The sequence below is a fragment of the Ursus maritimus genome, unplaced genomic scaffold, assembly GCF_017311325.1.
Source record: "Ursus maritimus isolate PB19 unplaced genomic scaffold, ASM1731132v1 scaffold_15, whole genome shotgun sequence".
Classification (NCBI taxonomy): Eukaryota; Metazoa; Chordata; class Mammalia; order Carnivora; family Ursidae; genus Ursus; species Ursus maritimus.
Window position 1 is genome coordinate 39,400,957 of NW_024423897.1, and position 19,173 is coordinate 39,420,129.

General features: G+C 39.4%; 1 protein-coding gene across 4 annotated transcripts in view; it reads left to right on the forward strand.

Moving 5' to 3' along the window:
• Window positions 1-18,634, forward strand: part of DROSHA (drosha ribonuclease III) — a 116,965-nt gene extending 98,331 nt beyond the window's left edge. For all 4 annotated transcript variants that reach the window (XM_008692675.2, XM_040630522.1, XM_040630521.1 and 1 more), the window contains 7 exons: window positions 578-683; window positions 9,782-9,923; window positions 11,392-11,474; window positions 11,566-11,669; window positions 13,656-13,748; window positions 14,816-14,862; window positions 18,218-18,634. In XM_008692675.2, the coding sequence (XP_008690897.2) occupies window positions 578-683; window positions 9,782-9,923; window positions 11,392-11,474; window positions 11,566-11,669; window positions 13,656-13,748; window positions 14,816-14,862; window positions 18,218-18,348 (706 nt within the window). In that variant the 3' untranslated portion in view covers window positions 18,349-18,634. The remainder of the gene's footprint in view (window positions 1-577; window positions 684-9,781; window positions 9,924-11,391; window positions 11,475-11,565; window positions 11,670-13,655; window positions 13,749-14,815; window positions 14,863-18,217) is intronic.
• The last annotated feature ends 539 nt before the right edge of the window (window positions 18,635-19,173 follow it).

The window sequence follows — 19,173 nt, forward strand, 5'->3', positions numbered from 1 at the left end:
GAGCTAATATAATAATTAGGAAAATAACCAAAATGTTATTTCTTTGCCTGTTGTTTTTTATTTAGTTCTTGGCTTCTCTCCCCCAAATCAAATATTCACAGCTCTCTTTAAAGTGTAGAGATTTAGGATTCTTGTCATAGATTTTTTTTTTTTTTAGTGTCCTTTAACTGGATTCCAGATTTGAATGATAAGAGTGTATATATCAGTAAAGAAGTAAAGATTTAACAAAGAAAATTCTTGGACTGTTTTGCTTTGTTTTATCTATGCAAGATTGTTTTCTATATATTATTTTTCAACCGATACTGCTTAACTTCTGACCAAGCACTATTTACCAGTCTTCATTTACCAGTTTCTTCATCCTTAGATAGTAGTCCCTGTACTCTTCTTTGAAACTCAATCTATGTTGACTCAAGTCTCTTCTCAATTGAGGGGCCTTAGGGACTTGTATCTAGTTTTGTGCTTTAAAGCAAGGTGAACACATTGCCTTTTAAAACCGTGCCTTTTTAAAAATTCTGTTTCTTTTTTTTTAATATACAAATGCTTATTGATCTCTTTGCATTGATGTTGTTTTTTCCAGAGGCCACAATCAGAGGATGGAATTCCTAGGTGACTCCATAATGCAACTGGTAGCCACCGAGTACTTATTTATTCATTTCCCAGATCATCATGAAGGACACTTAACTGTGAGTTTGTGTTAAATCATTCCCTTCAGTCAGATTACTGTATAATAGAGTGAAGATTAGAGGAGTCAGATATATATTTATGTAATTGATTACTTAGTTCTTGACTTTAGCATATCATATGGTTTTGTTCATTTCATTATGCAAATTGTATACAAAGCAGTATATGAGAAGAACTTGTTTAATACTCCTTCATTTAATGATTACCTACTCTGTGCAAGACATTGAATTGAGCTAGGCTTCATGGGAAGAGCAAATATTAGTTGACACCTATCCATAAGGAATTTAAAAACTATTAGCAAAAATGAAAAGTGTAAGTAAATAGCTACAAATTCTCTGTGTGTGTGTGTGTGTGTGTATACAGTATGTGTGTGTGTGTGTGTTATGTGTGCATGCGTACAATACACGTGCACTGTGAGAAGTATAAGTAGGTCATTGTAACTACAGAAGAGAAGAACCACGTGAAATAGTATGAAGAGGCATAGGTAAACTGATGCACTTGTGCTGTTTAGGAAAAGATAAGATTTCTTTTAGCTGTGGATTTCCATGAAGGCTTCATGGATATGATGATGTTTGAGCCTTTAAAGATGAGTAGGATTTGGCCACTAGGAGTTAATGGGAAGAAATTTCTATGCAAAGACTTGCCACACATTGGGCCTCCTGAAACAAAGGCATAATATGAAAAACCAGAAGATAGAGAGACAGTAGGGAATCAGTTTGGCTGGATCCAGGGCAGAGTTGAAAGGGACTCAGAAAGACAAGGTTTGACTTATGAACAAAGTGAAACAGTCCCCATTTCTCTCACTTTTGTTTCATTTTTATAAAATTGTATTGAGCTTTTCTATTTGTTGCATACTGTTTGTACTCGGAAACTGATCAATAATACAGCCAGAATGGTGAACAAAGCATATCTAGCCAGTTGTGATGATCTCTCAAGGCGCAAGAATAACCTTGGAGAAGACCCTCTAGAGTTGGGCATTGAGAAAGCAAATACTTTCCTGGGCCAAGAAAAATAGTAGTGTGCTCTAAGATACTTTGTTCGTGTAGCCTTCCTTTTTTATTATACTTGAAGCAAATAATAAGTCTTTCACACTTTGCATCTCTATGATTTTTATGCATGTTTTGCTTTGAGTAGAATTGGATCTTATCTCTGCAACTGTGAACCCTGGAAATAGTTTATGTGAGACACAAATACTGGAATTAAGGAGAATATGGTGATTTGACTATGTTTAGATGTAATTTTTTATGTTTAGATGTATGTTTAGATGTAAGATTTCTAAGCCTAACAAAATATGATTCTTTTATTCACTCACTCAATGAGTATTGTGTTCTTACCATGCCCCTTACTGTTCTATGGGAAATCAGTAATACTGTTCTTTTAAATTTAATTTAAAATTAACAGTTTGATGACCATTTAACTACTTTTGGATGGACAGGGAAGTATTTCCTCTTGAATTAATATTAAATTCTTAAGAACATAGGAGTATTTACCAAAAATAAACTAGTGACTAGTATCTTGCTGTGCTTTAGGGAATTAGTAAATGCTTGTTTAGTATCTTCCATTATGAAATAGACTTTATCGCTGTCAGAGTATCCGGTTGGTCTGAGAAATGGCCAAACCAAGCCAAGTGGCTTAAAATAGTAATTCACGTGTTGGCCATATAGAGGCCACTGTTGAAAATGTGTGACTAAATACACACATTAACCCCTGTATTCCTGCGAAACTAATTGTGAACTCTAGGATTTTGTGGAGGTGGGATGTTATAGATCAACAAGTTTACTGCTTCCCATCTTGGTCTTGATAAAGGGAGAACCAGGACTATGCTAAAGACTCTAGTTTTGTGTTCTTTCCAAAACTGCTTCAGTGCTATAACTATAGTTTTATCCAAAATGTGTTTATCAGCCTTGCTGTCTTAAAATCAGAGAATTTTTGAATAGCTTATTAGAAAGATGGTAAATGACAAAATTATGATATGACGGTTTTATTAACTGTATTCACAGAAAGCTAAGGTAGAAATCAATAGGGCTGACAGATCTGCTGGTAAAACAAAGATGATCTGTCATCTGTTAAGTACGTATTTTAAGAGATATTAACTCTCGTCAGCGCTGGCATGGTTGCTCCCTTCCTCCTTCTTGAAACATTGTCCTTCATTGCCTTCTGTCAGCTTCTGTCACCTCTGTCATCTTCTGTCATGCTGCACTCCTGGTTTTCCTCTCACCTCTTCAGCCACTCTTTCTCAGCTTCCTTTGCAGGCTCATCATATTCTGTACAGCTGATGGATGTTCCAGCGTCTGAAAGGCTCCCTCCTAGGCCCTTGTCTCTTGTCACGAGAGCCCCTCCGAGGCAGTCTTTTCCATGTACACACTGTCAGTTTCACTCTAGAGACAATGACTTCCAAACGGATTTCTTCAGTCCCATTTCTTCCTGAGCTCCAGTAGGTAGCTGCCCCCTCAGCGTCTCCACATGTCTAAGACCGAACCTATAGTCTTCTGCCCCGGGTTTTTTTCCAGTGTTCCCTGAGTAATTGAGCGGCAGCGGCAGCCATCCCGTGTTGCAAGTCCGAAACCCAGGAGTCATCTTTGATTCCTCCCTCCATTGCCCTAGATTCTAGATGATTCACAAGTCCTGACATTGTTACTTCTTGAGTAAACACTTCATCTTCATCACCTCAATCCTCTCAACCAGCTTGGGTCACCTGGACTGCCGTAGTAGCTTCTGTGTCGCTGGCAAAACGTTACAGGAATATGCTTGACAAAGAAACCCCGTTAGAAGGGGTGGCATTTATTAAATTTACAAGATAATGATCTTAAGGTTGTGTTTGTACCAAGCACTAGGCAATGCAGCGTTTTCTTGTTTCCCTGAGATGTATGCTACTGTTTGCAAAGCTGACCTTTGCAGTTTTGCACTCTCCCACCATGGACATTGTCTCAGGCAGAAACCCTCCAGTTGGCCCAGGAAATATGCTGAATGAATGATCATCCTATCCCGTCCAGTGCTGTTTGTTTATTCTTTGGGTAGTGATTAAAGAACAAGCAAGGCCCTGCCTGGTCTGGCCTGCCCACCTGCCCGCCTCACACCATATACTCTTCTTTCCACTGCGCACCTCTGTTTCCTGTTCCTCCTCCAAGCCCCCTCGAGCCATCAGGCTTTGCACGTGCTGTTCTTGTTCCTGGAGAACATTCTGCTTCCAGCCCTTACTCTCATTTGCCTGGTCTCTCCTACTCTTCCATCAGACGTCAGTTCTGGCTTGACTTCTGGATGCAAGGAGAGCCTTTCCAGATGGCCTCCCCCCAGTCAAAATTCCACGTCCTTTTTTTTCCCTGGCACTCACTTATTTCAGTTTGCCTGTCCCACTAACCTAGAAGTTCTGTGAGAGCGTGCTTTTATTTATCATTCTGTGCCCAGCCATATGGAGGCTTGGAATACATATTTGATAAATAAATAAAAGAAAGAGTTTTGCAGGCAGCTAAGTTGTATAGAAAGGGAGTAGAAGTGGCATTGGAGGGAAGTGGCATGTTGTTTTATGTATAAAGAAGGAGGCTGAAAACTTATTTATGAATGTCTAAAGATTAAAATTAATTGAAAATTTGTGGAGGATTACTTACTACAGTTGCATTTGTAGGAGGGGAATGGCAAATTATTCATTATTGTGATTGAAGAACACACAACTACATGAATTCACACTGGGAGGCATTAGTTAGCTTTGAGCCATTCCTTTGTGCACTTGTTTTACAGAGAATAGGACAGTTGAACAAATGAAATCATGGATTTGAAATTTCGAATGCTGATGGGGAAAAACATAGTGTGTTGTATGAGTTGGATATTCAGAAAGGCCTGCTTGGGAAGGAATATCAGGCATAGATAATTGTTCTAGGATGACTGAGGTTGATTTCATAGACCGAAGTATTTGATTTTTAGGGTAGAACCTACCCAGTAGGGATTAGGTCAGTAGTGAGAGGATCCACTAGATCAGACCAGGATGCCTGTCTTGTCACTTTAAACACCTGCATATCATTCTTCCCTATATATCATTCCTCCTTTTTAGCCTTTACCGAGCTAAAAATAGTTGCTAATCCCACGCCCCTACTATGCATAATGCGCCGTGCCCACCTGTGTGTGCATCATTGAGATGAACTTGCAGAGATTTTTGTTTGTTTATAGAGGAATGATTTGGAATAATGAGCAAGCAGGGATTACAGATAAAAAGTTTGAGAACCAGTGATCTAATCCCTCCCTGCTGCCTCCAGATAGCACTAAACATAAATCATTTAGACAAACGCATATCTCATCTACAACATCTCTCTGAGAGGATAGATTCCATAGCCTCCTGTTTGAGAATTTCTCTGTCACTGATATAATTTGGCTCTTTGTATCCAGACCTGCATCCCGCCCAGCAGCATTTGTGTACCTTTTCTTTAGTTATCATAGGAAATGGAGACCATCTGGCTACCACTCTTGGTACAACAGACCTGTGTGGCACATCACTGTCACTTCTAATACGATATTCTGCTTTCACCCCATGCTCTTGTATTAAAGCCCTTAAAATAATAAATCACAGTCTACTTACTTTACACTAGGTGGCCCTCTTTGGTTGCTCATGTCCCGCAGCTGTGGCTTCTTCTTTAGAATCAAGAGTGAATAGAGAAGTTGAAGGAAGAATGCCAATATGTTTCTTTGTTTGTTTTAAACCAATAAACCTGTTTCCTATTAAAATTTAAGTTTAGTCATGAGAGACTGCTGTGCCAAGATAATAGAAAACACCCTGGGTTCTTAAAGTCAGAATTAGAGATGTGTGACACTTATATTGGTCCTGTCGTTGCATCAGGGACTCGGCCGTCTTTTTCTCAGCTTCACAGAGAGCCCTGACTACAGCTTTCTGCATTTTTTCTGGTGATTTCAAGTATAATTTTGTCTTTGGGGGGATGGGGAGGGTTAAAAGAAAAAGTTGTGAAGGGCAGCCTTGGTAAGGTGGAAAGCTTTGAAGACAGTATATAGACTAGTATTTAGAACATCTGTATTGAAGAAAAATCCAGAGGAATTCCTAGAACTTTCTATAACCCTGTTCTTGTAACCAGAGAGTGAGCTCATCTTGCCTAATAATGACGGTGCCACTGTGGGTAACAACAGCAGCTAACATTTCATGTGTGATGGTGATGTGCCAGGCATTGCAGTGTAGTACATGACAACCCCGTGAAGTAGGTACCACTTGCTCCATTTTATAGATGAGGAAACTGAACCTCAGAGAGATTTAGTAACTTACCCAGGGTCACTTAGCCAGGAAATGGAAGGGCCACAGAGTGAACCCAGGAAGCTTGGTGCCAAATTTCTTGCCTTTCACTACCACATCTAACACAAAGCATTGTTGCAAAACCATCTCAAGCTCAATTGGGTACTTAATATTCATTTTCTAGAATTCTACTTAAAAATAAAAAGCAGGTATTTCCTCTTTGTAAAATAATAATCAATAGCATCAATGTCCGCAGGCTTTCCAACCGCACAGATCTTGCCCCAATTAAATCCGTTCATCAAAATGATCTTTCTAAAATCAAAAAACTACATTGCCACTGCTCCCATTTGACACTTTCTGGGATTCCTTCTCCCCTACAGGAAAGTACAAGTACAGACTTATTTACATGACCTACAAGACTCTGCCCAGAGGCCAGCCAGCCTTACCTGCATCAGCACCCCCAGACCCTGCTCTGACCTGTCCTCCAGTCCCACCTAGTGATCACCTTGCTGTGTCATGGCCCCTTGTTTTGCCAAAGCTGTTCCCTCTTCCTGGAAAACCGTTTCCCACCATCTTAGTCTGTTCAGGCTGCTAGAACAAAATACCACAGACTAGGTGGCTTAGGAATGGTAGAAATATACTGCTGACAGTGCTGGAGGCCAGAAGTCGCAGGATCAGAGTGCCAGTCTAGTTGGGTTCTGGTGGGAGCCCTCTTCCAGGTCACTGAGTTTTCATTGTACTCCCACACGGTGGAAGGAGCTAGAGATCTCTCTGAGGCGTCTTTTATAAGGGCATTGATCCTATTCATGAGGGCTCTACCCTCATGACCTAATCACCCCAAAGGCCCCACCTCCCAATGCCATCATCTTTAGGGGTTAGGATTTCAACATAGGAATTTAGGGGAGGGGGACACAAACATTTAGACTTTAGCACCCACCCTTCTGGCAGACTCATTTTTTTTTTCAGTTCTGTGTTCATCAGAAGCCACCACATGAATTGTTTTAAATGCATATGTCCAAGTTGTATCCCCAGGAATACTAATGCCTTGGTTCTTGGAAGAGGCCTGAGCACCGGTATCTCAGAAGCACCTTATGATTCTGATGTACCCGCCAGGTCAGTAAGCCTCGGAAATGTTTTTCCTCAGGGGTCAGGGCATCCAGGAGGCCTCTGGGGAAGGCTGGGGTAGAAAGGGGCGCCTGCGTGCACCGTGTCCTCCGTGCCGTCACAGCAGCTACCACAGTGTGTTGCAGTGGCCGCTTTGTGTGGCTTCCCTTGGAGATGAGCAGCCATGGGGCGTCGATCATCTTGGGGTCTATCTGCTGTCAGCACAGTGCTTGGCACAAAATTGGGCTCCACAGCTGCTACAGTGAACTGCCATAACTCCAAGTGGTTTTCTGCCTTGTGACCCCCTCTTGATCCCATTTGTTGGCAAACAGCGTGATGCCTTCTGCAGTAGAATTCAGCAAAGGCCGCGGGTGAAAGCTGTCATTTAAAGAACTGCCATTTGGACTCTCTTTTTAGGTAAAGAGCAAGGTCTCAATTCTTTTTAATTCATGTTTCAATTTAAATGAACTCTACAAATATGGATGATTCATAGGTTCCTTCTTCCCCACTGAGTTTCAGCTCACGCTCTGAGTTTTGGCAAGAACTTCAATATCACTTTCTCCTGGCCACCCTGCGGCTTCAAGACCTGTCAGGGTGTATCTTAAATAAAACTGGAAGAATTTGTTTCCATCCTCACTGCTTTCCTCCTCCTCTGTCAGACACCATTACTGTGTAATACTAATGAAGAAGCCCTGATGCTGGAAGACAGCCGCGAGGGCCTGGTAACCTGTGATGTATGGTGTGTTGTGTGTGCTCATGTGTTGTATGTACCTCCAGCTTGTTGAATTTGAGGCATGAAATCCCCATATAGGCAGCCTGAATTAGAGTTCTGTCTTCTCACCAAAGCATATACTGAGAGAGAACCCAACTTGCTCAGTGTAACCATATTCTCAAAATAGCCCTCCTATTCCACCCCCCAGCCTCTACTTTGAGAACTGCCTCCCCCTCCCCCCGTCCCCCCATTGGGAATCCAGATGAATAAAGGTGTCTCCCTTCCAGCTCAGTTATTCTGTAATTACAAGATATGAGGCTGATGGGCTCCTATTGGTTGGGTCTTCTGTAAACATTATATGGTAGGCCTTTTTAATTTTGAGCTGCTCTGTGGATAATCATTTTAATGAAACATTTATTATATTGAGAAGAAAGAGTTGGGGAAAATAGGAGGAGGAAGGGAGCAGAGACAAGCAAAGAATAATAGTCTTAACTCAACAGCAAGCATGGCTTATGAAGATCAAGTTGTATTTCTGCTTCATGTATCACTGTCAGACAAATTAAGAACATATTGTTTCTTATTTATCTATTGTCAAGGATGCAATCTCAGGCATTGAGAATAAATCTTGATTTTCATAAGCTCAGTTGACACTGGAGCCACAGAGCATAAAACTTGCATCTGATAAACAAAGTACAGTGTGAAACGGCAGGGGGTCTAACACTAGCACAGCCAACAGCTGCTTCCTGCTCTTTGGCCCTGGTGTCAGGGCTGTTCCTTAGCGGGAAGGGATTGTTGTAGTAGCCCAAGAATTTGTTACAGCTATTGTAAGGAAAGTTCTAGTTTTAGGTATGTTATTCCCCTAAATCTTAGGGTTGGTCCATCTTGGTATCTGTCTGCTTCCCCTGGCCTTCGTCCTCATGTCCTCTAGTGAGAGTGGTTCCTGAGGGCTAAATGCCTGAACCACGCTTGCTGTACAGCACCTCTGTCATGGGTGTGCTGTATAATTTTCACACACTGTGTAATGTTACTACTTAGGATGGTGCTTGGAGGACTCTTTGCCGACTGAAATTTCTACTAGAAATTTTTGTTTTGAATTCTTGAAGTTGAAATATGAAAATTACATTTCAATTTGGTTAGAGATGAAGAGTCCCAATTGATAAACTATAACTCGGGATATATAGTATATGTCTTTGAAATAATAGAAGTAAAAATATAAATAAATAAATAAACAAAATATTTTAAATAATGCTTACTAAAACATTACTTCCCCAAATCATATAATATCAAAATTAGCATCACTGCTGTGAAACTTAAAATTTATTTTAGACTTGTTAAAAATACTTCTTTAAAACTAATATACTGACCGAAAGCAGGTCAAGTTTGTCTGGTGGGTGGTGCATTGGATTGATTGATTGCAAAGGGGCACGTGGAACTTATTTGGGGATGACAGAAATGTAGAAAGTTGTCAAAACTTATCTAAGTATACTTGGGTGCATTTTATTGTCTGTAAATTACACTGCAATAAAGTTGATTCTTAAAAATTTTAATGCTCTTTGCACTTAGTAGCATTACATTTAGTGAAAGCTGTGATCTTTAATCATGGTATAGTACCCTCCCCCCAACATGGCTCAATACTACCAAACAGCTAAACTATTTAAATGACAGGTAAAGTCCAGGAGCAGAGTAAGTCATTAAGGAGAAACTAGAAGCATATGGAGTTTGTCACAGCAGCCTGGGCATAGTGGTTGAGGACTTAAATTATTGCTTACCTGTGTCCCAGTTAGTAACGTGGTCTCAGTCTGGTTGGGAGAGAGACCACAGTGAAATGGTTCTTCCCTTCCTTCCTTCTTTTTTTAAGATTTTATTTATTTGAGAGACAGACAGAGATAGCCACAGAGAGCACAAGAGGGGAGGAGAGGGAGAAGCAGGCTCCCCGGAGGGCTTGATCCCAAGATCCTGGGATCATGACCTAAGCCGAAGGCAGGCAGTTAACCTACTGAGCCACCCAGGTGCCCTGTGAAATGGTTTCTAAACATGCCTCAATTCCTTTTGGCCAGTTGTTGCGAAGCTCTTTGGTGAATAACAGAACTCAAGCCAAGGTAGCGGAGGAGCTGGGCATGCAGGAATATGCTATCACCAATGACAAGACCAAGAGACCTGTGGCCCTTAGGACCAAGACCTTGGCAGACCTTTTGGAATGTGAGTCTTAGGAGTAGAGAGCTTTTCTCTTAACCTGCAGATTCAGAATGTAAATCAAATGTACCCACACTTATCTTACTTCTCATTATTATGTTGTACGTAAAGAAACCTTTTCTATTTTAATTTTTATTTATGCTTTTCTCCGAAGTTTATTAGAAGGAGAATATTTTGGAATTAAAACATGTGAATAATGAATTTTATGTTCCATCTGTGTTCAGTGGTATCACCTGCCCCCCCATCCCTGCTTCTACACCCCTCCATCCTAATGCTCAGCCATCACATCCTTTGTGGGAAACAGTAGCAGAATGTGAAGATTGGTAAGAGTGACTCATAGCTTTTCTTGCCACCCAGCAGCCTTTATACGGGGGCATAGAAGAAAGAAGGCTAATTTATTCACTAAATACTAAAACTATTATCTGTTGTTTTAAATGAGATTAAAGCTCTACGGACAAATGTTGTCATCTTTGGCAATTTTTGATATGGTCTGGAAGCATTATAAATAATCCTATTATGGCTAACTAAAGGATTATACACATAATTTTATTGTTTCTGATACTACTTTAAAATAAGTGGGCTGTTCACTGGGCCTTGGAACTTTAAAAAAAAGTATTATGATATTTTTGAATGTTGGAATTATATACAAATATTAAAGTCTACCATGCAAAACTAGCTCATTTACAAAGTACAAAGGCAGTCTGACTGAGGAACTTAACCTCTTTTTCAATTAAAGAAAAGTAACTTAAAGATTAAAATTATGAAAAAGTGAGCAGTTTCTTCAGCAGGTTTTTTTGGGTTTTTGTTTTATTTTTTAAGCTCAATAAAAGCTACTTTTATTACCTTCTTTTGAAAACTCACCATTTGTTTCCTTGGTTAAAGTACCTTTTAATGAAGTCATCTTTGGGGTCACCATTTCTTAATGCAAATTTTGATATATTGTTATGTTGTCATTAAGCCCAGTGTTAAGTTTTTCTCTGTTTGGGCAGATTGACTCTACAGATTATCCTATTTCTATACATGAAATGTAACAGAGACCCTTGTAAATGGCTAGTTTTCTCAAGATGGGTGTGGAGAATGGCAGGCTGCAAGAACGTGCTCATTCCACTGTCATATGTGATCTTCAGGTTTTCTTTTGATTTGTTGTTAACGTGGTTGTATTCCCCAATAGCATTCTCTCCCTGATGTAAAGTAGCATTTTGTATACCATTTAACTATTTATTTAGCCTTTAGCCAAACGTAGTTTGTACTCTTTGATTTTTGCATTCTAATCACACATCTGTACTATTGCTTCTAATATTAGTGATGAAGGAAAATTCTTGTTTGAAGAAAGAGGATAAGATAATTCTAAAAAATATAGAGGGTCTGGGAGTTGAAAACCTCATTACAATGTTTCTTAAAAGTCTGGTCTCTTATTCTTCCTGGGAAATGGCAGTGCATTTTGGTTTTATATTTTAAATGTTCTCTTTTTCAGCATTTATTGCAGCGCTGTACATTGATAAGGATTTGGAATATGTTCATACTTTCATGAATGTTTGCTTCTTTCCACGATTAAAAGTAAGCTCATATAAAATTTAAATTGGTTATATACTTCATGCTCGGTGATTCCAGTACCCATTACTAAATGCTTCTTGGGGACTTGCTACAGGAGTTTATTTTGAATCAGGATTGGAATGACCCCAAATCCCAGCTTCAGCAGTGTTGCTTGACACTCAGGACCGAAGGAAAGGAGCCAGACATTCCTCTGTACAAGTAAGTGCATGCTCCCACAGGCATCGGACTGGTGAGTTTAGAGTCGATGCTGCCGGGTCTGGAGCAAGAACAAACCAAGGGGGGGGAAGTCATGAAGAGGGGCCTGGATGGGGCCTCCTGGACACTGACTCTGGGCCCAGCACAGAACCTCTTTGGGTGTCTCCGTCTTTTCCATCTAAGTAAGTGGGTCACCTCTGATTATCTGTGCTTTTTATGTTTGTCTTATTTCTTATAACCTCCGCTGGGCTGTGCATCTAGATTAGGAGATGGTGCCTGTTTGTCACAGTATTTGGGTGTCTCCACTCCACTCTGAAGCCGACTGGCCTCTGTCCCTGTTGCCTGACAGCTACGCGCTCTCTCAGGCCCCTGTGTTACTCACAGATTTGCAGTTTTTCTTCTCAGAATGTGTATCAGAGGCTGCGGTGTACTTTTGAATATTTTAGTGACAAATCGTTATCCTTTGAGTGGTAGCCAAAAGTCACGCAAAAAGAGTGCAGGTCACTACACACATACTACTGGTTTTGATGAAAACAGGAAATGTGACTCAGAGGTAGAGTAATTATCTTGAGACTCTGCTTTGTTGATTCAGAAGGTGTTTTCAAAGAGGAATTACAAAAGGAAAGGATTATCAAAATAGGTGGATTGCCTCCCAAGGTATTATCTGGGTATGTGTTTTTAAGGATGTTTAAAAATCTGGTTTGAATGCTGGTGTAGCCCTTGTCCCTGCGCATGTGCGGTGGCAAGCACACACATTTGTGCGAGTGTTCCATATGGAATAAAAGCCCCTCTCTGTGGACTTTCTCAAACTTCAAAAGGAAAAACACCAGAGTGGCAGCTGGGAATTTTAAATCCTTTTTTATGTGTTTATTTGATAGTCACAACACGTTATAGGCTTTTTCGCTAAGAGAACTGAGGCCAAGAGAAGTTTGAGTCACCCCACAGCAAAAGCTACTATAAATTGTCCCAAGAAGCTGTCACTGCAAAACAATGTTTCCTTTACTTATTTGGCAAAATCCCCAAATGTTTAGAAATAGGACTTTAATATGTACCTAATAAGCATAATGAATATCCAAACTGTATTACATGAAAGGCTCAAAGTACTTCCTCATCTAAGTGATAATTAAGGTCCAATAAATAAAATGAGGACGATAAACTTCTCCTAGCACAGGCATGATTACTGTCATAAGTGCTACCTTAAAGAAGCCATCGTGTGCTTTCATCCCATGGGGTGTTTAAAACACAAAGGAAATGACTCTGCTCCCTTCTCATAAATCCCCCCAAATCAAGTACACGATGAGCTGATTCTTTTTTATCAAGATGATGGGGTTGTTTTGCATGTCATGTTTTTTTTTTCAAGATTACTGTGTTCATTCCATTATCTTTGTTGGCTACTTTTAATTTCCCTTTTCCATAAAGTTATCAGTTTTACTGCACTGGAAATCTGCACCATGTCATTAAAATCCAGAGTACCTGGAGTTTTGTTTTTTGGCACTTGTGTACTTGGCATTATAGCACACCTTCGAAATGATCTCAGATGTTTCAGAAATTAAATACATTTTCTGATCTTTTGGATAAGATAGCAGGCATTGAAAAGAGTTCATAAAGGACAAAACCATTCAGTTGTGGCTTGAGATGTATTGCCCAAATACTTATCATTTTTGGTTGTGATTACCACTGAAGAACAATGAACAGACTGAAGTGGTTAACTTTTCACTGCTGAAAGTTTGTTAGTTTTAGGATACTTGGAATATACACACTTTGAAACTATTTAAAACATTTTACACTTCACTGCTAGCCTTCAGATACTATTTATAATGCTTTGGGAAAAGATATATAAAAATCCAGTGTAGAATTTTTAAAATTTTCTACTTGTAGATGTTTACCTTTTTCTAAGTGATAAATACATGGTTTTTCTTAGAGTTAAATGTTAGCAATAAGAATGATATAACACTTTACCATAATTAATGTTCCTTTTTTTCCTTTCAGGACTCTGCAGACGGTAGGACCCTCCCATGCTAGAACCTACACTGTGGCAGTGTACTTCAAGGGAGAAAGAATAGGCTGTGGGAAAGGACCAAGGTAGGAGAAGAGATCCTTGTAATTTCTTCAAATGAACATCCTATGTGTCTGATAAGTCCCTACTTGTATTCCAAACTCTGCAGTCTGTCTTTTTAAACTCAGAGTATAAAATGTTCAAGGGTAGGGGCGCCTGGGTGGCAAAGCGGTTAAGCGCCTGCCTTCGGCTCAGGGCGTGATCCCGGCGTTCTGGGATCGAGTCCCACATCAGGCTCCTCCGTTATGAGCCTGCTTCTTCCTCTCCCACTCCCCCTGCTTGTGTTCCCTCTCTCGCTGGCTGTCTCTATCTCTGTCAAATAAATAAATAAAAAATCTTTAAAAAAAAAAAAAAAAAAAAAAAGAATGTTCAAGGGTAATAGCAAAATGAATCCCAAGGATTAATGTCCCCACCAAGTCCAGCCCCAGACTTGAGATTGGCCTTGGACAGTGGGAATGCCTTTGCATAAGGGGCTTTGGCTACCTTGAGAAAACCACATTACCTGGTGCACAGGTAAGGGCCGTCCAGTGTCAGTTACCCAACAGGGTACCCAGCGTTGCTGCAAGCATTTTATAGGACACGTCGTGTGTGACACAGCCATTAAACATGTGATTTCTTACTGCTGTTCACTTGAGCTTTGTTGGAAATGCTAACTAACATCTTCTTTCAGGTAAAAAGAATTATGTATATTATCCTCTTTCTTTGAATCCTCTAATTTATATCTTAAACTGAGAAGTTATTGGAAGTCTGTCTATACATGTATTTTTTTTTTTACTCTTTTCTTCTTTTAACTTTATGCTAAGGATGTTCTTACTTAAGTAAGAAATACTTCAGACCTAATATAAATGGAAGGCATTTAATTACAGCATTAAAAATGTGGAACAAATAACATAAATACTCTTTGTGCAGATAAATGAAGTTTCTGCATGGCCTTGTGTATATTCCTAACTTGAGTGATTCAGTATATGACAGAAGTAATCAGATAAAATTTTATGCACCAGACATGAAAATCAACCTGAATAATGTGTCGCCATAGCTTGTGTTTGTGAAAAAGAATCTTTAAACCACACCTTACCTTTATTTTATTTAATAGTATTCAGCAAGCGGAAATGGGAGCAGCAATGGATGCACTGGAAAAATGTAAGTCTGTCCCTTTTTCTGTAATTATATGTTCATAATGTGTGTTTTATGGAAAGAAAATGGGGAAATATAAAAATGGTAAGTACTGATAAAACATGGTCTTTTTTTCTTCATAATTACTCTCCACGTAAAGTGTAGTAGAATGTAAGATATGTATAAAATGGACTAATGATTTTTTTGAAAAGTATTCCCGAATGCTTTTTAATTTTCATTTTCCTTTCTCGTGTGGAGTCCCACTCAGCATAGGTAGCCCATGTGAATAACCCAGTGTACCTTTTTCTATATAATTCTTTATGCTTCTAAAATCTTATACAAGTGAAGGTTTTTTCTTTCTAGTTTTTGGCCATTGCTTTATGAGCATGGCATATTTACGTACTTTTCTGCATCTTTCTATGTTGCTTGACAATATATCACGGGCGGCCCTCAATTCATTCTTTCTTAATGGCTGCATAGTATTTCATGCTGTGGATTTGCCATATTCTATTCAGCTTTTTTAGTTTTGGTGGACACTCTTTCTGTTTTTGTTTTTTTTAATCACTGTTGACAGTAAATGTCTATATATTGGTCCTTTTGGTTCTGTGGGAGAGATTCCCAAGAGTGGGATGGCTGGTTGGAAAACACTGCAATTACATAACTGGCCATGTAGGGAACTGCATGGTTTTTTGTAAGTTGGAAGGCTTAAATGCAAAGAATTTTTCTTCTGAGGTCTACCATGCTGCACAGCAGAGTCTGTGAGCAAAACATCACAGTGCAATTCCATTATGCTCCAAGTACCAGCTAAATGTGGGATAGAGCAAAGCATGGGAAGCTAAACATCGAGAGGCCCAGGATTCTCAGCTGCAGGAGATTCCAAGGAAGGCCAAAGGGTAGGAGCCAAGTGGAAATCAGCATACAATAGCTTCCTGGGGTGAAGGGAAGGAGGACAAGTTGGGGGTGGTAGCTAGTATTTCCAGGTTCCAGTGTCTATGGAATCTTCACTGAAAGTTTTAAGTTAACTCTTGGGGAATTTTTTCTTTCATTATTTACAAATGCACAATCACATACTGAAATAAAAGTGAGATTCCATTTTCTACCTGTAAAATTGCTGAAGGTTCTCTTTGGATCCAAAGCGCTTTTGTTTGCTTGTTAACGATAAAACAGTCCTGGAGAGATGGCCTGTTTGGAGACTGACCTCCACACACATACTGGCAGGTGTAAATCGTTTAAACTGCTAGAAAGCAGTTTGTCTGTATTTGGTCCTTAAAGAAGTCCATCCTCTTTGATCCAGAGACTTCATGTCTAAGAATCAAACCTAAGGAAACAACTGGAGTTATGAGCTCAAGTTCACATGCCGTGATAATAGTGACGACTTGATTTATAATAGCCAAAAAATACATAAGTAAATCAAACTGCATGATTAACAGTAGGGAAATGCTCAAATAAATGCTACTATATAGCCCAGGCGTTCGCAAACATTTTCTGTAAGGACCGGATGGTAAATATGTTAAGCTTTGCAGGCCATACGGTCTCTGTCACAGTTACTCAACTCTGCCATTGTAGGGGGGCATTTATGCAGATGAGTGGATGTGTCTGTGTTCCCGATTTACAAAAACAGGTGGTGGGCAGTAGTTGACCAAGTCTTGCTTTATCCAAATGCTGTAATATTTTGCAATCATCACAGCAGTATTTTTGAAGACTAAAGATAAAGGGAAACACTTAATACTAGAATGTTTTAAGAAGTACCCATAAAAATGTACCTATGCTATTCTCTCCCAAAGGGTGGGTGGGGGAATGATTAAGTATTTGTATGTTCATATAATATATATACATTTACACTGTGTGTGTGTGTGTGTGTGTGGTGTAACTTTATAGGACACTATAAGGATATATTCTAAAGTTTATCGGTGGTTAGAGCTGAGTGGTGGGATTTTTTTTTTTAATGCAAACTAGGTTTTAGAGTAGAATTTACTGAGGAAGTAGGGTTCATTTTGTAGAAACTTGCTTTACAGCTAACTTTTCTGGACTTGATTTATTTTTTAAAAAGTATTTAAAATACTTGAAACCTGTGTGTTATACAATATATCAGGTCAGCTTGATATCATTTGGAGATAGGATTTTGTTCCTATTTCATTTCTAAAATACAGTCGTCATTATGTATCTCTTATGTTTAAAATCAGTCAGTGACTCAGATATACAAGGTCTTTACTGATTCACCGCCTGCCTCTCAGACGCTTTTCCTACCACCCTGTTCTTGTCCCTTCTCTCACCTGTGGGGAGGATGGGACACTATATAAAATGGGGGGCGATGATTTAGGAATTCACTATATATTTATATCCACTTTTATTATGCTTCAATCTTAACAAAAAACAAATGTGCTCTTTCCCAAACATGCCATGCTCTCTCACATTTCTGAATCTTTATATTTTTAAATATGAAATAGGAACTCTTGTATATAACAACCCCTTACCTGATTAGGGAGAAGAGTGTCTTTTTCCCTATGTGTTACCAGGTAACTTGGGTGGCTCTCATTCATGCATGCGTCCCTCTGTGATGTTTGTTGTTGAGGTATGTGCTTGTTGACTAAGTGTATAAAATGGCTTTTGTTATTGTTCCATCCTTGATTTCTTACTCCGTCTCTGTACTTGTTATATGGAACAAATGACAATGGAATCGTAAAATGTTTAGATCATAACCAAGCTTTCCACTGTGTCTAACATTCTTGCACAGGGTCAACTATCAACCTAAATGTAGCTTAAACTATACCATTGAGTGACATGTTTCCTTTAACCAAATAACAATGCTCTACCTGCGTTGCTATTGCTGACATAGCATTGGGTATCTCATGGTAAACTATAAAAATAGAATGATCAGGAATAATGACTTAATGCCTTCTGTCCATCAAATCTTTTTCCTCTTTTCAGAAATTTTAATTCTTGGTAACTAATGGTGTGATAATACCATTATTTGTTTGGAGCTTTTGGTTTGAGCTTTGCAAAAATACACAAGTCCATCTGACTACGTTCTGTAATCTCTCCCTGACAATCACTTCTTACTAGGAGAACCGTGTTAAAACATCTACCTACCTGGAACCATTCTGAAACCACACATCTGTGTTTTAACAATCCTGTATGTTTTGGTGCCTTTTATACTCAAGTTCACATCAGATATCACAATCTCGCGTCAGGGTTCTGGTGCAGACCACCAGTGAGTTTCTGAATGACAAAAGACTAAGGGAAGACACCGAGCAGTTATTTGCCTCTTGCATTAGAACATACAGCTCTGTTTCTCGTGAATGTGTGTGTGTGTTTAGTTTGCATCATTCTTTGCACCAGAGGCTACCCTTTATTGAGTATAAAATGTATCTCCTCGTGTCAGATAACTTTCCCCAGATGGCCCATCAGAAGCGGTTCATTGAACGGAAGTACAGACAAGAGTTAAAAGAAATGAGGTGGGAAAGAGAGCATCAAGAGAAAGAGCCAGATGACACTGAAGACATAAAGAAATAAAGGAGGGCATGGAAGTGGTAGCGTATTTTCTTGCTTAATAACTGTGACTGTTGTCCATCGAGATCTAGCCTAGTTTTCCTACAGACAATGAATGAAGTGTGCCCGTTGAAATAAAATACAAAGTCAAATCGGTTTTGTTGTTTTACTGCTCTAATATGCCGTTTTTAGCTGGGTGGTCTTTATTACGAAGTATTTGATTTCTCTTCTATTTAATGGAAAACTTCACTTTGGTGGATGTGCATATTCCCTTTTATTTTGTTCTTTAAACAATAAAATTCAAAAAGCATCTTCTATGTGGAATAGATCCTGTTTTTCTATCTCTGTTTGAGATTGTGACGCAAGACTTCGGCTGACAAGTGAAAAATTCACCTCACCAGATATTTGGGCTACACTCTGTTAACATCTGTACTTTTGGAAATCTCTGGATTATTAACTAGATTTTTCAGCTTTCATCTGGATGTTTATCGTCTTCTCAACTGCAAACACTGAACTTACCCCTCCTCGCTAAGCAGTGACTCCTTTGAAGAAGGAATCCTTTTAATGTTTAACTGGCTGGTGGGAGTGGGGAAAGACATATTTGAGTCACATATAGTCTTTGAATCATTAGAATAGGGGGAAAAATCATGATTCTAAGCCAGATGACACTTTAAATCAGATACTCTAACCCTGGGGTCAGTGGACGCTTTAAGAAGTTTATAGACAGAGTTAAAGGAAGTCTCAGAACCTCCTGAAATTGTATGTGATTTTATGTGTTTGGGGACGGGAGGGGAAGGTTGGGGGTGGGCGGGGAGCAAGATGAGGAGTCTTCATAGCTTTCATCAGCTT